Source organism: Papilio machaon, chromosome 21, assembly GCF_912999745.1.
Source record: "Papilio machaon chromosome 21, ilPapMach1.1, whole genome shotgun sequence".
NCBI classification, from domain to species: Eukaryota; Metazoa; Arthropoda; class Insecta; order Lepidoptera; family Papilionidae; genus Papilio; species Papilio machaon.
In genome coordinates, this window is record NC_060006.1 from 2,775,658 (window position 1) to 2,801,697 (window position 26,040).

Here is a 26,040-nt window from a genome sequence, read left to right on the forward strand (position 1 = left end):
TGCGCTTGCGCATGCAGACCACAAGTTAAAACTTAAATTACCTTAATGCTCATTGATTTCATCGAATTCTACTCTTAAATCTTATAAATTATGTTTAATAGTGTGATTAATATGTGTTTATAAGTGATTCATTTACGACAATCCGTTAAAATACGCCATCATTCGTACATCTAGTGTCTATGTAATGCGGTAACGAAAGATATTTTTTGTTTGTACGTCGGAGTGTAATAAGCGTGTTCGAAACCAAGAAATGGGTTTATAATTGGCCTAAATCAAAGGCCGTGATGGTAAGTTATACCATGGCTTTGATACCACACGCCTAGATGTGTGCGTGTGGTTAAGGATTTTGTGTGCATGTGTTTGTTAGAACTACATATTTTCGGATTGTATGGATTCCTTTAATTTTATCAAACGTATGATAAGTAAATTTCATGGTTTCTCAGTAACTAAGACTAAGAGTGAAGGCTTTTTAATTTATTTAGTCGTACTGATAGTAACTCCATTCCATATAGAGGCAATGGACTAGAAAGTTGTTTGAAGCTTTATAAACGAGTTATCGTCGATTTATCATCGTACATCTGTGTAACACATTAGTTAACGTAGAAATACAACTTATGTCGTAAACCTAAAAGTGAAAATGATAAAAAATTTCATACTTTGCAAATTATTCCTCGATGTCATAATATACGTTTAAGTTATAATTTACATTATTATTAAGCAAATTTTTTCTTAAATCTATGTAATTACAAGTATTAAATTTCAAGCTCTTATAATGATAAGTGATGTAAATTACATAATTTATTATACAATTTTATTACATATTGTCATACTTTTAACTTAAATTGTTACTCGATGACAAGACACTCGAAGAAAAGACATCAACGCGTTCAATCTACCACTTTATGATATTTCTTTCTTACAGACTTTCTTGAAAATGTTAAGCAGTTTTTTAAGTAAATCAATATGTTATTTAAAAAGTAATTAAAGATAAAACGTATTAAATATTACTTATTCTCTTTTAATAGCCATAGAAAAGGGAAAGTGGTTAATTATTTCTATATTATTTTGTGAATTATTTCATGTTTTAAAACATAATCTTAGCATTGTTTTTAAGGAGCATTAATGTCTGAAAACGTGTGGGAATAAATCTGAATAAATGTGTTTTTATGGATGTATTTCGGCACTTGAATTTTACGGTAATATAATGACGGAAACAGTAAGCTATATATAATTTATATTAAAAATTGCTTAATAATCTATCTACGAAGTAAAACTTGCACATTATCACACCCTTTTCTTTTGTACCTACCACATTTTTTGATTTACTCAAATTAATTTTGAAACAAAGCCAAGGTCAGTCCCATTCCGTAGTCAGTACGTGACAACGCGTGATAACATCAACATGTCTACAAAGCCGCGTTGTTAACTTTAAACTAACTTCAAAATAAGTTGGGAATCATTTTTTCGTACTTAAATCTCAACAAGATAAATATTTAACAAGCTACTTGAAGAATTTTGATTTTATAAAGAGTAGAATAATGTTATAAATTCTTGTGTGTTCTACGTATTTAAAAAAGTAAAAAGTATATAATGTTCACACGGCTTTTCCCAGGTTTCATGGAATATTTATAAATTATTTTTCGTCAGTGATAAATCTCAAAATAATTGTTACTAAATGAGTAAGATAGAATTGATATCGATGGCTTCTACGAATAAGGGCCAATGTACAAATTGACAACTTTACAGGAGAGGCTCTCGAAGTTTCAATATATAGGAAAAGAGGCCATATAGACCCTTTTACTTTAGCAAAAAAACCCGTTTATACCTGTACGCATGCACTAAACACAAATACACATTGTATTTGTGTTTAGTGCATGCCATTACTAGATTAAGTGGTAGTTTATAAGATAAAAAAAATCATCAATCTGTTACTGTGGCCTTAATACATAGGACCCATCGATAAGATTATTTCTCCGATTCAAAGACAATACCGACAGCATAACAAAACTAAAATAAACAAAAAGCAAAACTCATTTCACATTTTCAATTCCATTAACATTCTGGTTAGTAAACTGACAAGAATTAAATAGCTGTTTCATATCACTTGCTCATTATTATGGTAAGTATTCTCATCTGTTTGTAACAAGTAGCTGGGGAATTTGTATCAGTTTGCGACCGCGGGCGGAGTTGGTCAGGACGCTCGGGGCTCCGACGCGCCGCACGCGACAGATAACTTCGTGAGACGTGTTTCAGTAACAACAGATTGGTACTTTTGTTTTATATTAGGTTAAGTTAATTTTTTTATTTGTCATTTACATTGAAGAAATCGTAGTTATAAAACTTTTTGACCGAATCGTAACATAATACTTTATTCTGTCTTCCTCTTCTTTTCCTTAGGTCTTCGACAGCAGAAAGTAAGCCTTTCCGTTATCATAATTGAAAAGATTTTTATAATGTGCTTTCTCCGTCACCATAAAATTGAAACGGACTATTTACTACACTTCCTTCATAAATCTTGTTGGTCCTTACATTTTTGTCCAATTTAAGCTAGATTCTTGATATAAAACAAATCGTTTACTAGTCTTCCATCCCTTAAATAAGCCCCTTTAACAAGACCTAAGCTTTTGCAACATAATAGGTTTTTTACCCTCAAAGCAAGGAGCTTAGAGCAGGTATATATTAATTGTAAAAAACAGCAAAGTTATTGGAACGAAGTTAAAAAGTGAAAATAAAATAACATTACCTAAGAAACATTCAAATAACAATGGTCATACTAACTACAGTGGTCTGATTAGGTCGGTCACGTCAGTTCACGTGCGGCTAATGATAGTGAGACGGTGTTTAGAGGTTCGATTCCTCGCCACCTGGCGACGGTTACCGGCTACTGTATAACAGGCATAGCTTCAGGCGAGAACGTGCTTCAATTTTTGTATAAATCGAAACACTTTCCAGCTTGATACGTCAAGATAAGATTTTTTTAAAATTGAATATGGTGTTTTTGCAAATCTTTAATCGACAGTTTTCACTACAAAGTAGTTTTAAGAGTAATTAAACGAGAATCTATAAACTAAATCTACGCTAAGGGGCTCACTAAGTGACAAAAAAAGTCACTGACTACGTTAGTTAGAGAAAATGTTAGATGGAAAAGACGATTCGACATTTGAAACCTGTGAACAGGGAATGTACACATGCACAGTCGTAAACAACCTGCCGGCAACTTCCGCGAATATTCTCCAATGCATAAATAGATACGACAATAATCATAATTCATGCGTGTAATAATTGAAAATCCCAACGAAAAAGCCACGAGTATTTAACAGTTACCCGTTGAAGAAATTATTATCATTAAACTTGTAATTAAAAAGGGGCGACTTAATCTTAGTCAAACAGTGTGGTCCTGTGCGTATTTGTTGACAAAAGATATCTATTTGCAGATATGTAAAGGTTGAATCACGACATTTTCTTTCATCTTAAAAACATAGAAAAGATTAATGTTAGACATCTTTAAATTTAAAACTAAACTAGAAATTTAACTTTAACAGCGGTAGAAATCAGTAACGATAACAATTGTTGCATGAATGGGCCGACACGACCTGCGCAATACGACGACCACAAAGAAGACAAGAGTGGAGTTGAAAATAATTCCACATTTCGTCTGATAAATGTGTGTGATCTTAGTCCTCTTTCCGTTTCCACTCTTTTCTTATAAAGAAAGGATGGGTAGGGGAAGTGGATTTGATTGAGGAGGGAACAAATAGGAAAGCGAATTTTTTTCTTTCTGCACGTCCCCTTCTCCGTCTATTAACCGTAGGAAATGCTTTTGCAATTAGGAATGTCCACGGGCAACAGTCGCTTCGCTATTTCGCTTATGGCCGCTTACTAGCTTTTGCCACCTTATAATATAATAAAAAATAAATAATTTGTAACATTATTGTGACACTACATGACTGGCAGTCAAATTCCACTGAATCATTAGAGTGTCATTAAACAATGCCGTGTCGCCGGGATTATAGATAACTGTCCCCAGGCTTACAGTTATACTGCGTTCGTGTCATGTCGGGAACCTTCGTGCTTGTTCGTAATAACTAGAAGATTGAGTGATCTCTCATTACTTACACGATACAAATTTTACTTGAAACTCACGAGCTTTCTTACACACCACATGGCTGCACATTCCAGAAAGGCTAAGTTTAAATAAAACTTGCTAGAACATTATCATACGAAAATTCCATTTCTGAGTATTGTACAATATACATATATCTTTTCTTTTTAATGTGTTTTCTGCAAATTGAGAACAGCTATGATTCTTACATCACTGTCTATTCCACTCCTTCTGTTGGAAAATGTAAAGGCTAATTAATTAAAGTTATTAGCATATCTACAAGTTCCATATTCACAAATCAATAGTAAACTGTTTTTACATGAAAGTACCGAATGATAAATATACTTTTATTACTCGAAAATCAATATCGTAGACGTTTAGTGCTTTACTAATTTTCCTATTAAACTTTATTAAACAACAACAGAAACCGCTCAACAACTTTTATATTTACAAAGTTGTTAAGTGCGTTATAACTCTTAATTACTTCAACGTTCATTTTAATATACTGATATTTCAGTAATAAACTTTACAACTATTGCATAAAACTATCCAATATGAATGGTGATACTTCAATAAATAATATTATTGAAATATTGCTGTTTATGTATTTAAGCGCAAGTCCGAACATAACTTTCCTTTAAATAGACTGATGATATTTGCATAACACATGCGCAAACGCAGAATGCGATCTTTAGGGCCGTCTCTGACAAAATAGGAATTGACTGGACTCTGAAATTGGTTTATACCAAAATAAAAATACCAAAGATTTACAAAATAGTTTAAAAAACACTATTAAAATGAGATTGGCATATTTTGTACATAAAGACCTCAATAATTAGGTCATAAATTTCTTATGTAAATTTTGCAATTATTATTTATGTTTTGAATAAGTTCAGATAATATTAATTATCTGTTATCTTGTTCTATTTTAAGTATCTCACATTGCTATTCCTTGTTTGTTATGATCAAATCCTGTGACCGTTTGATTCTAGTTATTGCTTAATAAAATATAGAAAAGCTTTTATTGTTGTTATTATAAAATGGTTGCAACCGTGTCTAAAATATCTGAGTACAATATTGTTTTCCAATTATTACAACCAAGTCTTCGCATCAACCATTGTCAATCTTTAATCCGCTGTGCAAAATGCAATGCATTATCTGTTACTGTACCAGCCCTAATAAAGGTAGTTTTGATAGCTCTGAAAACACGCAATCGGCTTCTATTCGAGGAACCGTTGTGAGTCAGGTGGAAAATGAGTTGTGTTACTATCTCGCCAGTCTGCGTTAGTCTGTGCCAGTTTTGTCGCGTCTCTTGTAAAGTGAGCGAGTCGAAGCGAGTGAGTCGAAATAAATGTTTTATATACAGAGAATGTTAAACGCAACTGTTTGTATCTACATTTAAAGAAACAGCTTTAATGAATAGATATCTAGTTACCAAGAATTTCCACTGTCAAAACCAACATTTAAAAAACAAAAAAAAAACACGCAGATAACATGTATGTCGGCAGTGGAAACTTAGGTTAATAACAGAAGTAAAGTTTTTTTTTTCATTACTTTTATGATAGAATTAGGCTAAGACCTATACAAGGTATACTCAGCGCATACATGGGAATGTATCTGTATGAACACGAGTTTACAGACATTAATGTCGCAGTATCTGTCATAGTCTAGTTGTAATTTAAGTTTATTATAAACATTCTTATTTACGATATTCATAACTGTCATTGTATGGTTTAGAAGATAGGTTTATTCGTTTAAAAGTTTACACGTGCACAGTTTAAGGTATCACATCTACCTTAATTTTTACGGTCAGATTTAGACAGAAGGATAGATTAAAATTAAGTATATTTTTTTTAATAAAATAATAAAAGGTAACCAGGTAATATGCTAGTTTTCAGCAGGTCCCTTTGCTATCACACCATTTGCAATTGTTGGTAGGGTAGGGGCAAAACCTAAAAACAAAAAAAAAATTATAGTTAAATTTTTTGACAGTTTTGTAAATACATATAAACATTACAAAATATACAGAAACACATTTTTTACATTATAAACAGGACAAAATTTTAAGCTTTTGCCGCTTGATACATCACGAACACGCTTTCCATGATTTAAAGTACTAATACAATTTAAAACTCTTGCTAAAACAAATCAACAATGCGCAAAATATCTTCCTTTTTATTTTAGGTATATCACTGTGATGATGTGGTTACTGCACAAATAATTAATTTCCCGGTAAAAAGGATAAAAAAACAAAGATGTGCAAATTGATATGGTGATCCCTCGTCATGAGTGACGCGACAGACTGACGGACAGTTTAAATATATACATCAAATTATTATTTTTTTTGGTTAAATTTTAATTAAAAAAATACTATTTGAAGTGTACCCTGTAGAATGTTTTGTACAAAAGACATCCCTTCAATTCTCTTGATAACATAAAGATTAAAATATAATTTAGCCACTGATCTCTATAAATGGAAAGGTCATTGCTTCGACATAACTGCTTTTACTTCGTTCCAACTTATAAGTACCTGTAGAAATTCCTGACAGTTAATTATTAATTCGAATCCTGACCACCTCAACCGTCAGCGCCGAAATAACAAAAATCAAATAGGCACAATAATCCACGATTTATAACCAGTCCATGTTTAGAGATCAATGGTTGTAGTACAGTTTTTTGTCTGTAAAAACCAACGGTTAAATATCTTGCATACGTTGTGTACCTGCGATAAGCTTTTGAAAAGCCTTTAATAAGACTTTCAAACTTATTACTCTACTCAGAACAACGATTACTAATGGTTATATTAACTATTCAAATTTATACCTTACTGTTATAGTAATAGGATTTAAAATGTATCAATATTTTTCGGTAACCTGATCCACATGATTTTCCACAAAATTGCACATTAAGGATATTAAGTATACTAATTATGAATTTAATCTTGCCGCACTAAAAAAGGGTTTTGTACGGATTTTGATTTTTTTTACTTCATTAACATGTTTTATAATTAAGTAAAATTGCAATCGGTACGTTCGTTTGTGCCGCCGACGAAATTTTCTTTCATTTCCAATTATCGAAATGGTTCAAAAACTTTTGCCTTTGTGTGTAATTTACATACAAGAATAACTAAAAAGGTTAATCATTATTTACTTTCAAAATTTTACAAACTCTACGATTCTTTTATATGGGAGTATTTACTAGCTTTGCACACGACTTCTAATGGCAAAAGAATTTTTGAAAAAGGTTCAGTCGCTTTTAAGTTTAATTGGTTACATACTAAAGTACAAATCTTTCCTCTTTGTAATATTAGTGTAGATGCAGATTGCGATGAAGGTATATTAAAATTGTTAAAATAATGAAGGTTTTATATCATGTTTTATAAAAAAAGAAGTGTTAAATTAAAACTAAAATTCTTCTAATACAATAAGATTTATTAAATGGCCATTGAGTGTGTACCTTAGTGAGGATTTGTTTAAGTTACTGCTAAGTTACCTTTTAACGACCTACCATGCAATTGTTGGATGAAAATCCTTAAAATAAATAATGCAATAGATTGAAATTTGTGTGTTAATGTCAATCTACGCACACATTCACAAACTAAGCACGAACACATTCGCACACTAAAGTAATTACTCACTCTCATAGTCGACATTTTAATCTTATCTGTGGCGAGCGGTCGTTATGAACTTAAGAATTTCCTGTGCTCAGTGCAGTAGCGGCGCTTTTTATCTAGCAATCGTACAAGAGGATAGATAACTGTTATGACTGTAGTAGAACGATTTCTTTTCTTTTTATATCATATGAACTGTGTTAGCGACTTTATTCCTTATCCAACGTTTTCAACGTTTATCCTAAGGTATATCAAGCCTCACAACCTAAGTAGATTTGTCGGACGGATTTAGAACAAGGCGAAATATTAATGTATTAATTAACAACTAACAGATTACGAATTATTAAAGAAGTATTTGACATAAGAAATGACCAGTGTAAGTGTAAAGATTCATTTGAAAACCCATTACCGATAAAACTATGAAATATGACTTCTTCATTTTCACCATTATCTAAATATTTAAAAGAAAGTCGTGTTAGTTACACTATTTATAACTCAAGATCGGTCGAACTGATTTAGCTGAAAATCGATGGGGAGGTAGCTTAGAACTAGGAGACGGACATAGGAACTTTTTTTATCTTGTGTGCATTTTTTTTATTACGCGCAGACGGAGTCGCGGGTAAAAGCTAGTTTAAAATATATCTTCTTTATTTATGAAAAAAGTTAATGGTGTTATTTTTGTTCTCATAATTACATTGTTTAAATTACATTTCTAACATTGACTTAACATAGGAATTGATTAATTTCAGGTACGGTTTAAAGATGTCGCAGCGAGATTTTTCTGAGGTGAGTTGCATCCTAATTTTTTAATCAATTTTAAAACACCGCAAGTTTCTCTTATTTTAGCGACGTAATACAAAGAAATAACACAAATGACAACACATTTTTCGTCTAGGAACTTCCTTGAAAACGCTACTACATTCTTCATCTTACATTATTTATAATTTTAATATGCTCTTATCTCACATCAGAACTAAATGTATTCTGCTAGTCTGAAAATACCGTTGCAATTTTAACAGTACATAGAATGAAATATTACAAAAGTAGAAACAAATTTTTACAACAGTTATGTTGATATGATTGATTTTAACATACCGTTACAGGCATTGATTGAAAATATTTTCAACAATTGATTTTTACAATAGATTAATTTGCATTAAATGGTCATAAAATTGTATGTGTTTTGATAAATGAAACAGTCTGTAAGTGGAAAAAAATACTGTTAACTTGAAAGCTGTATGTCATCGAGTTCTTTTACCATTTATGACATTTTCAGGCCGGTATACTTACTTGACGATTACTTGACATAGTTTCTTCCGATCTTATGCTAGTTTTACACGAAGGCAGAACTAGGCATTCAGGGCAGTATAAGACAGCAGTACCGCTACTGTCTGAACACATACACCGAGATAGAACACTATTAAAAATAGTACTTTAGCAATTTTAAAATCTAATAAGCTTATCAACTTAACTAACTTAACCTAACTAGTCCTCTAAACCGTTTAGTAGTTTTAATACTTATCCTTCTCTATCCCAAAATACTTAAGATCCTGTTTATTTGGTAAGGATGTCAGGAATAAATATTACTAACCGTCCTCGCTTCCGACTTACCGTTGGTTTCTGAGACCAAAATCATTGTATAAAACATATCGTCATCCCTATCATTTGACAAACAGAGATAACAATATATTTTAAACGTCTATTGGTCTTGGAAACCCACGGTTAGAAGAATTACTTTTATGATAGTCACAAAATTCTGTTTATTTTATGTGGTTAAATCTCGTATCTATGATTTCATTTAGTTATATTTAAGTATAGACAAAATATCAATATGTTTCATCATCGTTTAGTCATTAAATGATTCCATATGCACATTTCGTACATCGTACGTGGAAACATTTTCTTTGTATGACTTGCGACTTCTTCGTGTGTGGTCCAAGTTTTAAACTAAGAATAAGTAATAGGATTATCACTTTTTATCGCAAAATTCTAGTGCGATAATAATCTTGGATATAAAAAATGACTTTATTGATCCTTGAACAAGTTTTTATAGCGAATAAATTAACAGTGAGATAATGACGCAAAACGCCGTAGCCATTAGTAGATAATGATAGAACTTCCTTCCAAGCCTTTGAACCTATTTGAGCCTCTCTATTCAATAATATAAAATATTAGCAGTTGCCCGCAACTCCTTTCGGACAGAAATAAAAAACATGTATTAAAATAGTCTACGTCACCAATGAAATATGATACATTTGCCCATGATAAGTGTGACTTCCCAACAGTGAAAGATTTCTTCAAATCAAGTCAGTACTATCAGAGCCTATTCAATGCAAACAAACAAACAAACAAATCTTTCCTCTTTATAATAAAGGAATATTAAATAGTATAAATAAACTAAGATCTAAAATGTTTTTTTTTTTAGTAATCAATTATTCAGAAATATATTAAAGTACAAACTAAAAAATAAGATATATGTACATAGTAAAATATTATAAGATATTATTAGATAATAGGTAATAAATAACTTAATATTATCTGTCGTACACTCACCATTAAGGGTAGATTTAGTTTAAAAATGTACACGCAGCAACTGTTTAAGTATCTATTAGATTACTTTGAGTACAGCAGAATGTGCGTCGCTTGTAAATTTTACACCCAATACCAGAATACTGATTTAAAATAACTAGTGGTGGTTCGTTGTTCTAAATTCGTCCATAGTTTAAAATTCAACATTTTGCAAAAACAAATTGAATATGGAGAAGAAGTCATCTCCACATTAAGTGTGTCAAATTTCACGTTCATCTGTTCGTGCAATTTTTCTAAAAATAAAAGATTACAAAGTCTTCGCGCACATATTAATATGATACTAAAACTATAGGACCCTAAGTTCGTTGTAATTTTGTGTAATAAAATAATTGAAATATCTCTGACATTGAACTTAATCTGTTCTTAACGCTTTCGTACCTTCAATTAAAGTTACGATTTTCATATCAGACAACATGGACAAGTTGATAGAAATCAACTATTATAATTCTAATTACCATACAGCGACATCTGAATGTGGGAACGGAAACTAACGATTATTATCGTTAGTATCCGTTCCCACATATGCTAAAAGCTAAACGCTATCATATTTGATAGCGTTTAGCTTTTAGCATAAAGAACGATAAGATAAGCCAAAAAGACATGTTATTTTTTAAGTAACCCAATGAAATACTTCAAATATGTATATCCAACTGAGTTACATTGAAACATATTATGTCTCTCTTTTTCCAAAGAGAATGAAAGGGGTACCAATATGTTTTATACACGTGTTTTAACAGTTGACACCTAAAGAAACATCTGAACTTAACTTTGCATGTAATAAACAGGAGCTTGAGGTGTCCTCCTTCCAGGTGGACCGACGATATAGTTCGCAAGGCGGGAAGTTGTTGGGTGCGGAAGGTGGAGAACCGCATACTGTGGAAGGTGGCAAAGGCCTATGCCCAGCAGTGGGCACATAAAGGCTGTTGATGATGATGATGTAATAAAAAGCATATTTTGGACAGTTGCGAAATAATAAAGAAATATCAGTTCAATTCTTCACAAATCGCTATGAATCGAACTCACTGGCTCACTTCGTGTAAAATCATCATACATTGACTTGCAATCTTTTTATGATGCGAAATGGCAAGCAAATTATCCAAAGAAGTGGCTACTCATGTAATTGTTACAAATTAGAAGACTCATGTAAATTACTATTATTACTTCATATAATTTAAGATCGACATTTTAATCTAATAGTCTTTTAAATTGCCGATACTAGGTTCATTTAAGAATGTAATATTTTGTGTTCCGATCAGAAATTGTAATCGTCAAAAGAAAAAATATTCCTCTCCTCCCCCCTCGCTTCCCCTCTCTGTATCTCTATCACTCTCTCTCTCACATAGACTTATTCTACAGTTATTCTATATATGTCTTATTCGCTAGTCATTTACATCCTCTTATTGGTAGCTGTCTACTCCAAAATATCCCCCATACCTTGAAATATGTAAGCCTAACTCTAACTAACTTCAGTCATCTTTGCAACACACTAGAATACATCTTTCAATATTTAAATCTTTTTTCTAGATTTTTTTCTTAAGAAGTATATTTTTCCAGATAGTTATTTATCACTGAAAAGAATACACTGTTTGACTGTTTGTATTATTGAACTGATTCCCAGAATAGCGTCCATTGTGTTCCCAACTTTAATTATTGAAACCCTTATAAAAGAATCAATTGCACCGCACAAATCTATAAAGCTTTTTTTTAATTGGCATCGTAAGGCAATATGTTTGCCTTCGCCTTTGTATAAGAACGAAAACGGCGTGCGCACGCGCAAGCCGCATCGAATGCAGTGACGGCATGACTCGACGAATGTATGGCTTATACGAAATTCATGTAATTCGAAATACAAACGGTGTTAAAAGATTGAATGTATTCAATGGTTGAGTTATAGGCGAGAAATAAGAGATTGGAGAGATAATTCTTTGTTGTAATGTGAATATACATTATTTTTCTAAGTTTAGTTCATACGTGGTATGCAGAGCTATAAACCCGCATTAGGCTAACGTGGTTGACCAAACCTAATCCCCTCTAATTAGGGTTAAGAGTTCAGAGAAATCGAAACAACGGATAATAATCCAGGTTTATAGTCATTCTATAAAAGTGAGTATTAAATTCAGACCACACAGTATTTTATAACCTCGACTTAAACTTTTGCATTGTTATAAATAACTAAATGACATGTCTATAAAAACGCGTAAGAAAAAGTAGAGCTCAGTATAAATTTAAATCTGAATTAATTGCTTAAAATCCAACACTTTTAGTCAAGCAAAACTTTCAGCGAATAAGTTTATAAATTGAAAACTTGAGGTTGTAAAAATAGAGTATTTAAAATGTTCCTGTCTTGCTTTGAGAAAAACTTACTAATCCAAAATCAACTAACTATACCTTATTCACCTTGAAAAACTTTTTGACAGGACTCGAACAAGTAACTTTACATACACACATCTTTATAAATAATGAAGAGAAAAGATTTGATTGTTTGTTTGTTGAAACTGAAAAAAATCGTACACTGTTGGAAAGCTACAATATCCCCGGGTTACATAGGCTATATTTATTACTAGATTTTTATTTAAGTTCACGAGGGTGAAGTCGCGGGCAACTGCTAGTATTTAATAATTTTCTTATATGACTTTCATGTGATTTCTTCTTACTTCTATTATCTTCCTTCATTATGTTGTTACTTTGCACGTGTTATGGAATGACCGTGTAGTGTGTAACCGGTTTTATAACACTCTCAGAGCTTGAAAGCGATTATAAATCAGGTTTCGTTAGAGAGATAAGATAAATAGAATTATAAGCTATACGCACATCAACGCATAACCGATTCAAATAACAACAAATTAACTTCTGATTAGAATTATAAAGAAGGTACCCATCTGATCTTCACTCGAGTAGATAGACAAATAAAATAGCCATTACTCTTTAAGAATACAGCTTTTTATGAAAGTTTTGTTTTTATATTGATATCTTTGCATATTTGTAAATCATAAAACATTTACTTTTGTTGTCTCACTTCATTATACTAATTAGTGAAACTTTATATAAAATTATAAAATAACTAACAGCGGTATAAAAATAGTTTACACACGCTTGCAATAAAAATACCTATCTTAGAAAATACGAACGTGAAGTAAAATAATATTAAACTAAGAAAAGAAAACATTTATTAGAGACTTTATTAAACTTCTTCAGGATATCGAAAATTAACACTGGTTGTGTACAATGCAACATAGTGTATAATTAGGTGAGTAGTTAGGAGTAGCAATGTTACATGCTTTTCGTAACTTAGCTCAGTTTTAGTGGCGATTGTTGGGCACGCACTCAGCTCCACAATACGTCATATTTCAACCACGACGAGGTGTCCGCACTCAGTGTACAATTTGCTAAATTTATGCGAGTTTGCAATCTTTGCTCTCGGTAAGGCGTTGACTTCGAACTTTAATAACAGACTTGCTTCGAGTGAAATGTCTTCATTTTGCTAACTAAACTAATGCCTACCATAAATTAATAGTAAGTAGAAAGCTACCTTAACTTTTCATTTATGTACTTACTAAACTCTAGCCCCCATCACTATCCCATTAATGGGTACAGTGGTACCTCTTTTCACGGTTAAAAAATGATCCTTAATAGATAATTACCAGCAAAATCAACTGCTATTAAATTAAATTTCAAAATCCCTAAATAATCTAAGAAAGTCGTGTTAGTTACACTATTTATAACTCTAGAATGGCTGAATCGATTTGACTGAAAATTGGTGGACAGGTAGCTTAGAACCAGGAAACTGACATAGGTTAATTTTTACCCCGTTTTCTATTTTTTATTCCGCGCGGACGGAGTCGCGGGTAAAAGCTAGTCTATATATATAAAAGAAAGTCGTGTTAGTTACACTATTTATAACTCAAGAACGGCTGAATCGATTTGACTGAAAATTGGCAGGCAGGTAGCTTAGAACCAGGAAAAGGACATAGGATAATTTTTACCCCATTATCTATTTTTTATTCCGCGCGGACGGAGTCGCGGGTAAAAGCTAGTTTACTACATTTTGTCTTTCATTCATTATGAGGTTAGAATCTATCAAAAACTGACGAAAACTTTTGCTAATTTCATAAGTTGGAATAATTTTAACCGTAGTGTCGTAATTTAACAAAATATTGCCGTCTGTCAGAGGTCAGAAAGAAAGGCGTGGGAACAATGTTAGTGCTTACCTTAGGTTTCCGAGTCCAAAATATCCGTTTAAAATATATTGTTATCTCTGTTTTATCAAAGATAATGACAGGGATGAAGATATGTTTTATACAGAGGTTTTGGTCTCAGAAATCCACGGTTAGTATAACAAAATATGTCGTCATTTTATAATATGTACTTGGTTATATAAGATCCCAATCATAATGAACACCGCCTTTGATAAATAGCGTATTTACGATGTGTATTAATATCATTTACATTTTTATAGTAAACAAATTGATATTATCGACATCGGACGTTATCGAGAGAGGAACCATTACCGCTTAGGGATGTACGTGATCATTCGATTTTTATGAACATCGATTATGTTAAAATCGATTGTAATCGAATGGTTGTATTTATTTACAGTTGTTGCCGTCTTTTGTCAAACACTGAATATATTCAGGCATCTTTAGAGAATTTGTTTATATTAAGCACCTAATTAATAATAAAAAAAGTTTAATTATTTATTGATTTGTTAAAATAAATGCTGCATTCATCTATTAGTTTCTCTTACTCAATATCCAACAAAGGTACAAAAACCATATTGAATATTATCGATTCAACATCTCAAATAAATAAATCGATTGAGGTAAACGTCTCAATCCCTATGACTTCCGTCTAACTTTCACAGACGGGCAATAAATTGCCACCCAACGGTTTACAACTACTTAACGTGGGCATTAATATTAAAAATCATACTTTATTTAATTGGGAACAATTAAATATGCATACGTATAATATAACTGTTCTTTTGAAATGGTTTTAACGCGTGAAAGCTTAAATACATTCGAATTTTTATTAACTTTTACTTTTTACAACATTTATACCGCCATATGAGGTAGGTACTTTTTTTGACACCTACATTAGGTGAAAAATATTTTCCTATCATAATTGTATCACGATTCAAATGTTTGATCATTTATTGTATATTTCACTTTCTTCTTATCAATTTATTTATTATTTATTTATTATATTTATATCGACGCTGGAAAGCATAAACGCTGTAACCCTTATAGCAACCCTTAGAGGGTTACAGCGTTTATGCTTTCCAGCGTCGATATCGACGGAAGAAAGCGATTTTGTCGTATCTCAAAATATCTAGTTTTACACCAGAGCCAAAAAACTATTTCAAAAAATCATAACTCCTAAATTAAAAAAGATAGGAAGTTGAACTTTGGAACATATTATTTCTATCAATCTAAATGTTATTTGATACCGTTAATTGGAATGTCTTAAACTTACTACTTCATTGAATTTTTACTAGTTACAGCAATTGATGTTAACTTATTTGGGCCAATTTTCGAGATACGACATTTCCGCTTTCTGCCGTCGATATGTTCCTAACTTCATAGACCAAAATATTTGAAATTAGCTATTATGCTAAACTAGCATACCTAGTTTTGGTAACCTCACCACTTAATAAATGAATTGAGTTTGTTTTTATTAATTAAATAAAAAATTGAGACACATTGTGAAACCAGATTACAACCTTTACAACCTTTAAACGTCTACTATGACAACATTAAGATTCCAGAAATGAGGGCCTGCTGTGATATTTCCTCGATTATAGCGTATTCGTAACATCAAAAACTCTGTTATTATTTTTATTTACCACAATTTTTATTCTGTGGATACTAATTATGTGAAGAAATATTTTCAATGCAATATTGAATAAGGCGAGCAATTGAAAAGGTTTAATAGCAGGAACTGGGACTGCGGTCGATAGCGAACCATCTGCGGTGAACGCGGTATCCGTGTCGGAGCCGACAAAGGCCCCGTATTCGATTCCACTGCGATCATTTCACACTGAGTAATTTGAACAATAACGTAGTTGTATACAAAAAAAAAACAAAACGAAAGTTAAACCATTAAAATACGTCAGCGCTGCAAAGGTTAAAAACCAATAAATATTTATGACAGTCAGCTTAAGTCGATGTTAGTAAAAAATACAATGTTTCAAAAGAAAATTGTACTCAAAGATTTTGTTTACTTTTTAATTTTCGACTATACCTTTCTGTTTATATGACTATAAAGAGAACCTTGTAAATTTTACTGTCGAAAGTTTTAAAAATTATATTGTATACTTTCTCAAATTGTTTCAACGCAAATAATTATCATTTCTTCAAACAGCCTTACTTGTTTTAATTTAATTCTACTTTATTAATAAAAACTTAAGCAAAATTATTCTAGAGAGTTGTTTTTAAATTTAATTAATGTTACAAATTAAGACGATTCAATTGATAATAATAGTAAAATAATCTGTCTGCAATAAAATAAAATTCCTTTTTGTTATAAACATAATAGTGTAAGAACATTTAGTTGTAAGTATATCTTTGAATAGTAATTAAAAATCCAAGACATGAACTGCAAGGCAAAGCAATAAATTGACCAATATAATTTTTATGTCAGCCTTTTGCTTTATAAATAGACTTAAATTACATACAATATACGCACATTTATGAATGTACGAAAGCTACAAGACATAGCTATCTTTGTGCTCGCCGCAATTGGTATTATGAACTTTACGCTCGGTTGATTGCTGGCGACCCATTCGTAAAAGGGGACCAGGATAATATAATTTTCGAAGTTTAAAAAATTTTGTTTGCTTTTTCATCCAGCACACAGTCTTGAGCGTAACCGATTCAAATAGACCCCTCCGGAAACCGCCCGTTCCAAATTTGATTTCAAAGAATACAAACCACGGTGGTCATATTAAACTGGCCAGCTATAAAATACAAGTTGTCCACCACGCCCTACCTGGATGGTCTGCAAGGGTACAAAATAAAAAAAAAGTATTCTTAATCCGCGATAATGTTCGGCGTAATAACAGACTGGATATAATTAAATGGAAGAAGAAACAAATTTGAAGCGATAATATCCTTGAATTAGTTCTGAATAGGTACCTACAGTCGAGAGCACCATATAAATGTTTAATTGATCGTAAAATATGTCGCGTATGAACCCAAATTACGAATAAAACTGAGTCATGAATATTTTTGAAATTGTTTATAACTATATTGCTTTATACGTAGCGCTTATAAAATTACAACTTGTCAATAGTCGGTGCGTCTTTTATATCAGTGGTTCAGTAATTTTTATGATTTCACTTTCTATGACAAACGTTTCATTTTAAAATAAATTATTTGCCTTACTATCAAGTATCTAACACTGCCGCGTGTTTTGCTGTCGCCTCTAGGCTATCATTTTGACAGCAAAAACAAGATGGCGGAGGTGATTACCTGCGAAACCGATTGTCACGAGCCCATTGCTATCGTATACGGCACGCGTGCCCGAACAAAAAAACATTAAATATAAAAGAAGTTCCTATTGGAAAGTCTTATTATATTATTACTATAAGCAGAGTGCAAAAGTAACTTTAATAAAATAATATACGAGTACCATGGCATATATTGAGCTATAATTTTTGTTCTTTGTGAGACATAAAATTAAACTGTTAACAGTAAATGTATGTATTTAAAACGAATCTTGACAAGGAAAGGCGTAAGTGTTACACACGGAATGGTATTTGTTAAGTAATTCCAGGAATGTATCGCAAACCGTGCGTTGTAATGCAAAAGTTATCTTATGAAATACGAAATTGAAAAACTCGATGCATAGTACGAAGAACATCGTGCATCCTCAATTTGGTCGTCTTATAAATAAGTATGGAGTCGTGAGGCGGCCAACGCCGCTGGCCAAAGTGGACAGATGCGCGGAAGTTGGAAACATGAAGATTTTTAATGCATAATTGGCTGTCGCCCCAAGCTTGGAGAGATTTGCTGAAAACATTACTTATATTATAACAAACAAAGAAATTATCTGACATTCTCATTTATGTGGTTGCTTGTAAATAACATCGCACCGTAACGTATTCTGTTTTTAAATTCGATTCCCATAAAATCTTCACTCACGTGCGTGTACCAGAACCTTTTAAGAAAACCATCAAAAATTACAGAAATCCGGTCTCAAATATTATGTGATTTGTCTCGGAACCCACACACGTTAATTGTTTTATACTTGCCAGGTAAGAATCTCGTAATTATCCCGAGGTGCACACAATGAGAAAATGAGCGGGAAAAAATAGACAAAGGATGACCGACGACGCCATGTTTTTTGTTTTTTTCTAACGACCGTACCTGAGAGGTTTCGAGGCCCAATTCGAATGTTTTAGTTATTCTATTTGTATTTTTTATTGACGTTCAATGTTTCGTTAGCTTTCACTTGCACCGGCAACATTTTTCATTTCAATAAAGGTCTATTTTGTTACAAATTGTCTTATGCGTGGATTTATATAGATCTAAATATGATGATAATGCGAATAGTGCACAACTTATAACAGGTTACATGTAATTATATCTAAATTTTGACTTATTTATGTGCCATAAAAACGAACAATGAGGTAACTAATTCAAAGGTTAAATAACTTTGTTCCCAGATTAAGTCTTCAAAAATAATGTACCTAATCAGGTTTCCCATCAAAAATATAGTTTAACCAGTAAATTATTTTTCCAAAATAATGCAAAATATTGTTCAATAATTAAATATTTAATTATAAATACGTTGTAGATTTTATTTAACGATAATCCTTATAGCAAATTTAAATTAATTGCCTATCGGGAGTCATGTCGTATTTAAAAACCATCCTGAGTCGGTCCGGTGAAGAGTATTTTCTTCCCAAGTCTTGGAGATAAATTGAAGATGGTTCAGAGGAAAAATAATTACCATACGGCTATCAGGCGCCTCTTAAAACGAAATTTTAATAAAGCGAATAAGTGGCCATTATGCCCGTCATTTTTCAAGATGGCCGGAACAATCACGCTGCTTATGCCGTTACAGTGGTGTAGGTATACTGATAAGTGTTCTTATAATGGACTTTCGCAAACCTTACAATCAGTGGTATTTTATCTTAAATACAATATTTAACGAAAGTAAAAGCTTCTCGAAGCAAGGTCAAAGAGTTTGATAGATTTTACATGCAACTTGTCTGTTTCTATTTTAATTTTGTCATTAAATTAGTCTAAAATTATTTTACATTAGTAAAAGAGTAACCGTAGGTTTCTAAGACCAAATCTCTGTTTAAATCATATTGTCTGGTTTGTCAGAACTAATGATTTTGGTCTTAGAAACCCACGGTAATAATAAATCGTAATGTAACCGAATAAAATTTGTACCTAATCTCACCTTACAAATACTTACATCTTATTTATTTATTTGTGTAATAATATACTTCATGGTTTTCATCACTTGATAATCCTAAACGTGTAAAAGAAAAGACACAAAGGTACATTTGATGTCAAAGAGTAAATTCAGAAGTTTAAACAGTACTGAGGTTTCTATATGAGTCATAAATTTTGTATCAAATCAGCAAACAATAGTAGACAAGACTGAATGGTTCAATTTGTTGCAATTCAACAATTGTCCCGGCAACAAGAGCGAACAACCGACAATTTGACAGTCACAGAGCAACGAACAGAGAGCGCGACAAGACCAATCAAACGCATTCCTACAGAGGAAACATCGGTGCGTTCACGCTCCAAAAGTCAGCAGTAATTGTGGGTAATCTGTACCATGTCGGAGGACTTTGATTAAATATTTAAAACCATTAAGTTTTCACATAACTTAAGTTTTGTCAGAATCTTATCGCGTCTATATCTTCTTTCTTAGCATATTTACATGACAAACTACAATGTTCTTAATACCTTTGTCACGATTAGTCTTGCACCTTACATAAAGAAATGTTAGGAATGCCATCATTGCTCTAGAATACCACAGTCTGTCTAAGCCTAATCGATTTTCTTAGACAATCTCAACAGATTGATGGAATTTATTTTTTTTGATTTATTTTTTCCGTTTGACACACCATATTATCCTGCCTCTACCAAAATCTGGTATCATGATTTAAATTTTCATTAATAAATGGAATTACTTACATGACTTTTCTGCTCTGTTTTAATTATATAGCTTAAATATGTCAGCTTTTATATATCATAGTTCAGTGGCAAGTTGGCAAGTTTAATATAATTTCCTGAAGCAGTATGGCTTTTACACTTACAACCAATATATATCAACAAGTTGAAGGTAAAAGTGCGTATTTATCGCTTATTTATGAACAAGCAGTACAAAAACACGAACACAACATTTAAAAGTCTCACGCAATACATTACGTTGTTACTTGGAAAGGACAGTCAGACAGGATAATGCGACGCGGCGATGTACAGCGCGCAAGACGTACAGTCATGTGACTGGATGTTTAATGGTATGGTAAGAGAATGCGGTTCGTGAGAAAAAAAATAATCTCGCTTCCGATGCGGTCCGCTAGATAACGCAGGTGGTAACGCCTCACGCCCTTTCAAATTTAGACGTGGACCTTTATTTTTAAGGTACTACGCTTAATATGGATAAGAGTGTACCGTATTTGGTGTTAGAGTATTTCCATTCTAGCATAAGTTCCAAATAAGTCGGCGTTTGTATTAAACGGATAACTTTCCACTTTGAATACAGCGATCTAGTAGCACTAAGTACAATGAACTAATAGCTTGGAGTTAAAGCAATAAAATTAAATATTATTTTATGTAAGCAGAGATTTTTCTGTCGCTTCTGCTGATACCTACTCTATCTCTTTGGTTGTAATTTGTAACCGAAATAAACTTATATAAGTTAGTAGAAGTACTTATTCAAATGATTTTTTCATATTCTCTCTCAATCCTTGTAAAAATGACCAAAGAGTAAATGGGTGAACCAATATAATACCAAAATAGATACAAAGGGTTATGTATCAATTCGTTTTCTTATTTGCCTTGTCCAAGAAAGTTATTATAAAAATATGAATATGGATTAAATTACAAAAAAGAAACAAATGAAGTCTATATAATATGTTGATATTAAACCTGTCATCAGATCGCTAGGAGTGTGACACAAAAAACGTAGAATCCGTGGCACACGAACAGAAGTCAATGGTTGACCGGTTTTTGAGGGCTACGGAATTCAGTAGCACGTCGACATTGTCTTTTTATTACCTACTTATTATGAGCCCGGCCCTGGAGCCCTTTATGCCTTTGTTATGGGGACACAGGACATTTTGATTTGTAAATATTTATGAAAGGTTTTATTATACAGTTTCTTGGAAAATGGCTATGGGTTCTAGAGTATTTTGTGTTTTAATGCAAAAGAATTACTCAAACATTAGAATAAAGTGACTTTTGAAATGATGTAAACAAATAGATTCTTAGAGAAACTTTGAAAATGTAAACGTATTTTTTTTGTCTAAATTCACACGCCACTATCTCCAAATTAAATCCAGTTTGGTCAGTGAAATCATCAATAAAGGAATAAAACATTAAATCAACATGATCATAAATGTCCGGACCAATTAAAATCAAAACCTTTTATTGCTCGTCGAATTTGAGGCTAATTGCGGTAATCCAGAAATTGCCACGGCATTTAAACTCATGGGAAGTGGTGGTTATAATGATTTGAGAGAGATTTTACTAAGACACGTTTACTATGTTTAAGGATTTAGTCACAAAGGTTACTTAACGACCACAGATAACTATGACCCAATTGATCTATCATATGGGAGGTCTATCTACCCTTCGACTGTCTATCGACCATCATTTCTACTTCAACTATGCGTATTAGAAGTCTCTATTTCTTTATTCCTCACTACCTTGGAGGTACTAGGTACTAAATTGTTCAGGTCTTAAGCCATTAATCTATTTGCAGGTAGAACCAACTGGCTCTGCGTCCCTAGGGGCAGCGTCGAGAGCTCTGTTTGTTGAAAAAGTACGCGCTTCTAACGCGGCGTGCCAAGCCGGTGACTTCTCAACAGCTGTTGCACTATACACTGATGCGTTAACACTAGACCCCGCCAACCACATCCTATATAGTAACAGGTAATGGATGCTCAATTTGTAAAAACAAAATTAAACATATTTACTTTGTAACATATTTATTTAGTATATTTAGCGTATAACTAACCAAAAATTCTATTTCTCTGACTTACAAAGAAGTATTTTAATATTTTTTCCTATCAGAGATAAACGAAGACATTAGTCATATAGAAATGTGCTGAAAAGTTTGTAACCATTTATAAACAAAACATACGGTTTTCATCTTCATCTTCATCTTAAATGCCATAGGTCTGCAGCTCGTTTGAAGCAGGGCCAGTTCGCGGCGGCTTTGCAAGATGCGACCAGAGCGCGGGAGCTCTGTCCTAACTGGCCGAAGGCTTACTACAGACAAGGTAAACAGTTGCAATTATCTTAATACGAACTTTATTAAAAAATAAAATAGAGTTTTTCAAAGAGTTTCTATATAAGAAATTCAATTCGCGTAACGCGTTTGTCCAAACACAATAATATCAAATAGTTGTTGGATTTAGTATAAAAAAATGCCTATGCCTACAAGAAAAAATCCCGCAAATTGACGTTCTAAACAGCTACTCATATTTTTTTATATACTTACTAGCTGACTCAGTCCGCGCGAAATTAAAAAAAAAACGTAATAAGTAGCCTATGTGTTCCAGACTATGTTCTACATCTGTGTCATTTTGTTTTATGAAGATCCGTTAATCTGTTCCGGGGATAACTTCTAACAAACATCCAAACTTTCACATTTATAATGTTAGTAAATTTTTTAGAAAATAAAACAAAACGAAGTATGAAAGTTGTATGAATTCAAAGACATGTAAATTAAAAAGCGTCCGTCCGCTTGTATGATCACCATATCAATTTGCACATACATATACTTGTCTTTTCATCGTTAAATTAATTATCTGTGGAGTAAACACATCACATCGAGGAAGCTATATTTCCTTGAAAGTTAATCAACTATGCCAATGAGAAAAAATATCACCAAGTAATCAATGATTCGAATAATTAAACAGTATTCTGATGCAATTGTAATGCATGCTATTGCTATTGCATACGGTTTGCGTTTTCCGCTTTTCTATTGCAAATTGTCAATAACCCCGCTTTCACTTTTTTTGCGTGCTTAGACGCTCTACACATTTATCTTACTGACTTACGATAAATTTACATTGCAGTCAATAATTTTAATGTTTGTTGAAGTCAATTATAATGTGACTTTAAAAATTCCGGTTCTGTAATAATATATTCGTTAATAATTAATAAATTTAGTTTGTCTGTTTCACTTCTAAGGTTATCGTTATTTTTCTAATTAAACACTAGTTTTATTGTAACCAGGTGTTGCTCTACAATGCCTGGGTCGCCACGGAGAGGCGCTGGCCGCGTTCAGTTCAGGGCTGGGCGTGGAGCCGACGTCACGGCAACTGCTCGCAGCGTTGGTGGAAGCGTCCCTTAAGTCCCCGTTGCGCGTCACATTGGAACCCACCTTCAGGCAGCTGGAGGCTATGAAGTTAGATCAGTCGCCGTTCGTACTGATATCTGTAAGTTTCCGTTACAGTTTTTTTGTTTTTAGTAATAAGTTATTCTTTTGAAAGCCATTCCTCTGTTTACATTTGTATTTTTATGATATAATTATTTGAACGACTTAAGTATATGATTTTTAATAAGAAATATTCAACAAGAAACCAAGGTATTGAATATATTTATATAATTTAATAAGATAACCCAGCATATAAATATAATTTAAATTGAATAATTCTGTATAATGACATCTGAATACGTAATATACGATAATTTACTTCCATATGAAATGTAAAAAAATACGCTTCATTTATTTAAATTGGTAGGAAATGATCGAGAGTCTGTCTGTCTGTCGAATTTAAACAGCCGGCTTTTGACTTCCTGAGAGCTGTGAGTGATCTGATACCCAATAGGCCGGACGCGATACATAAAATAATGCCGTGTACTTTGTTACCGAAATAAGGATTGTTACACACCTTGGAAAGTATGTTAAAAACGTATTATATACGTATACAGTAAGTTCAAAGCTTTTTTTGGAAAGGGATTCTATTTAATTTTTTTTTTTGTTTTCTAACGAAATGTTAAATTGTTAGATATAAAATACAACAATATTTTAATCAAATGATCTATTTACTTATACCAAGCATGCTTGTGAAACAATTTGCAGAATGTTTATATTTTAAATAGTAAAAATTGGTTTTATTGACTGTTGTATACTATAATATTAAAGGTACTGGTACTCTTTGTATTTAACAGTTAACGAAAAAAAAAAGAATCGTTACTATTAAGAACCTTAAATGATAATCGAATATCTCGGTATGCGTAGCTTAAAGGCCCGCTTACACGGGCCAGTTCAATTTGCATATGCCGCCCGCTCCCTGTCCGACGTCTGGGCATTTTTTGGCGGCAGTTAGTTCGGACAATGGGACTGAGTGATCAAAGAGCCATAAATACGCGAACCCCCTTCGCATTTACATACAATCTGCAGGACAGTTGATCGGCGACGTAGACATGGCGTCGTAGACAAAGAAATGGGCCGACATTAACGAGACGCTAAATTGAATAATATGTTGGGATTTACAATGTAATACAAATTCACTCTTGTTTACTGCAACAGTTAGCGAATAGTACCTATATTATATATGTAAATTCAGAAATACAATACAATACTAAATTCGGACCAAAATTGTTTACAACGCAACTTTTGGCTAAACTAACCGGTTGGTCTCCAAGAATTAATAACATATACTTATTCAACCGCTTTGATAGCACCAAATAGGTCTTACTATCTACTAATAAGGTCGAACTGGCCGTCACATATGACGGTTTATAAAAAAAAATAACTGAAAAAAAATCACTCATAACAGCAATTACGATGTATGTGTCTCACAATGGGTGTTCCATATAAACAAATGTATAACAACCCATCACATTTCTTGAAACAGAGAAACGCCCAAATCCCCCTAAATGCTTCACGGCGTCGATCAAAGCATCGAAAGATGAGTTCTTAAAAATTCGTTGCGTTTTTTTTGCTTTAGCGAATGATACTCAAATTCTCATCTCAGTTCATTATAACAGAGATGCGATGGACGGACAAAATGACATCTTATTGAAGCGTAAATATGAAACAAATTATTGACTTACCGTTGGTTTCTGAAATCAAATTCTCTGTATTGAACATATAGTCATCCCTGTCTGACAAAACAAAAATAACTATATTATAAACAGGGATTTTGGTCTCAGAAACCAAATTAGGCTTACATTATGCGTGTCGTAGTTTCCAGGAAGCCTTTGTTGGAATAAGCATCCATATCCATAAACAGTTTAGTCAACGAAATGGCTAATTGAAAACATTCATCGTAAATTGAATTACAATTATTTCAATATAAAAATATTTATTGTTATTTAAATCGAACTAAACTGTTTAAAAAGGTGTTTCCATATTAATTTACATTATTGAAATTTACATAAAAGTACTTTGAACAGAAATATATTGAATAAGATAAAATTCTAAAAGATAAGAATGTTTTTTTAATTTGTTTTCGATGCGTGCATGAAATATTTAAGAAGAAAGTTTAAAACGAAGTATTTTATTGTAAATGGGTAGATTTGTAAAATTATGT

The 26,040-nt window shown here is 32.4% G+C and overlaps 1 protein-coding gene across 1 annotated transcript in view; it reads left to right on the forward strand.

Moving 5' to 3' along the window:
• LOC106707375 (tetratricopeptide repeat protein 28) overlaps positions 1-26,040 on the forward strand; it is a 52,685-nt gene continuing 26,645 nt past the window's right edge. Inside the window, exons 1-5 of the mRNA XM_045683085.1 lie at positions 1-287; positions 8,462-8,498; positions 22,254-22,423; positions 22,670-22,773; positions 23,735-23,937. Of these exons, the coding sequence (XP_045539041.1) occupies positions 8,475-8,498; positions 22,254-22,423; positions 22,670-22,773; positions 23,735-23,937 (501 nt within the window). The 5' untranslated portion in view covers positions 1-287; positions 8,462-8,474. The remainder of the gene's footprint in view (positions 288-8,461; positions 8,499-22,253; positions 22,424-22,669; positions 22,774-23,734; positions 23,938-26,040) is intronic.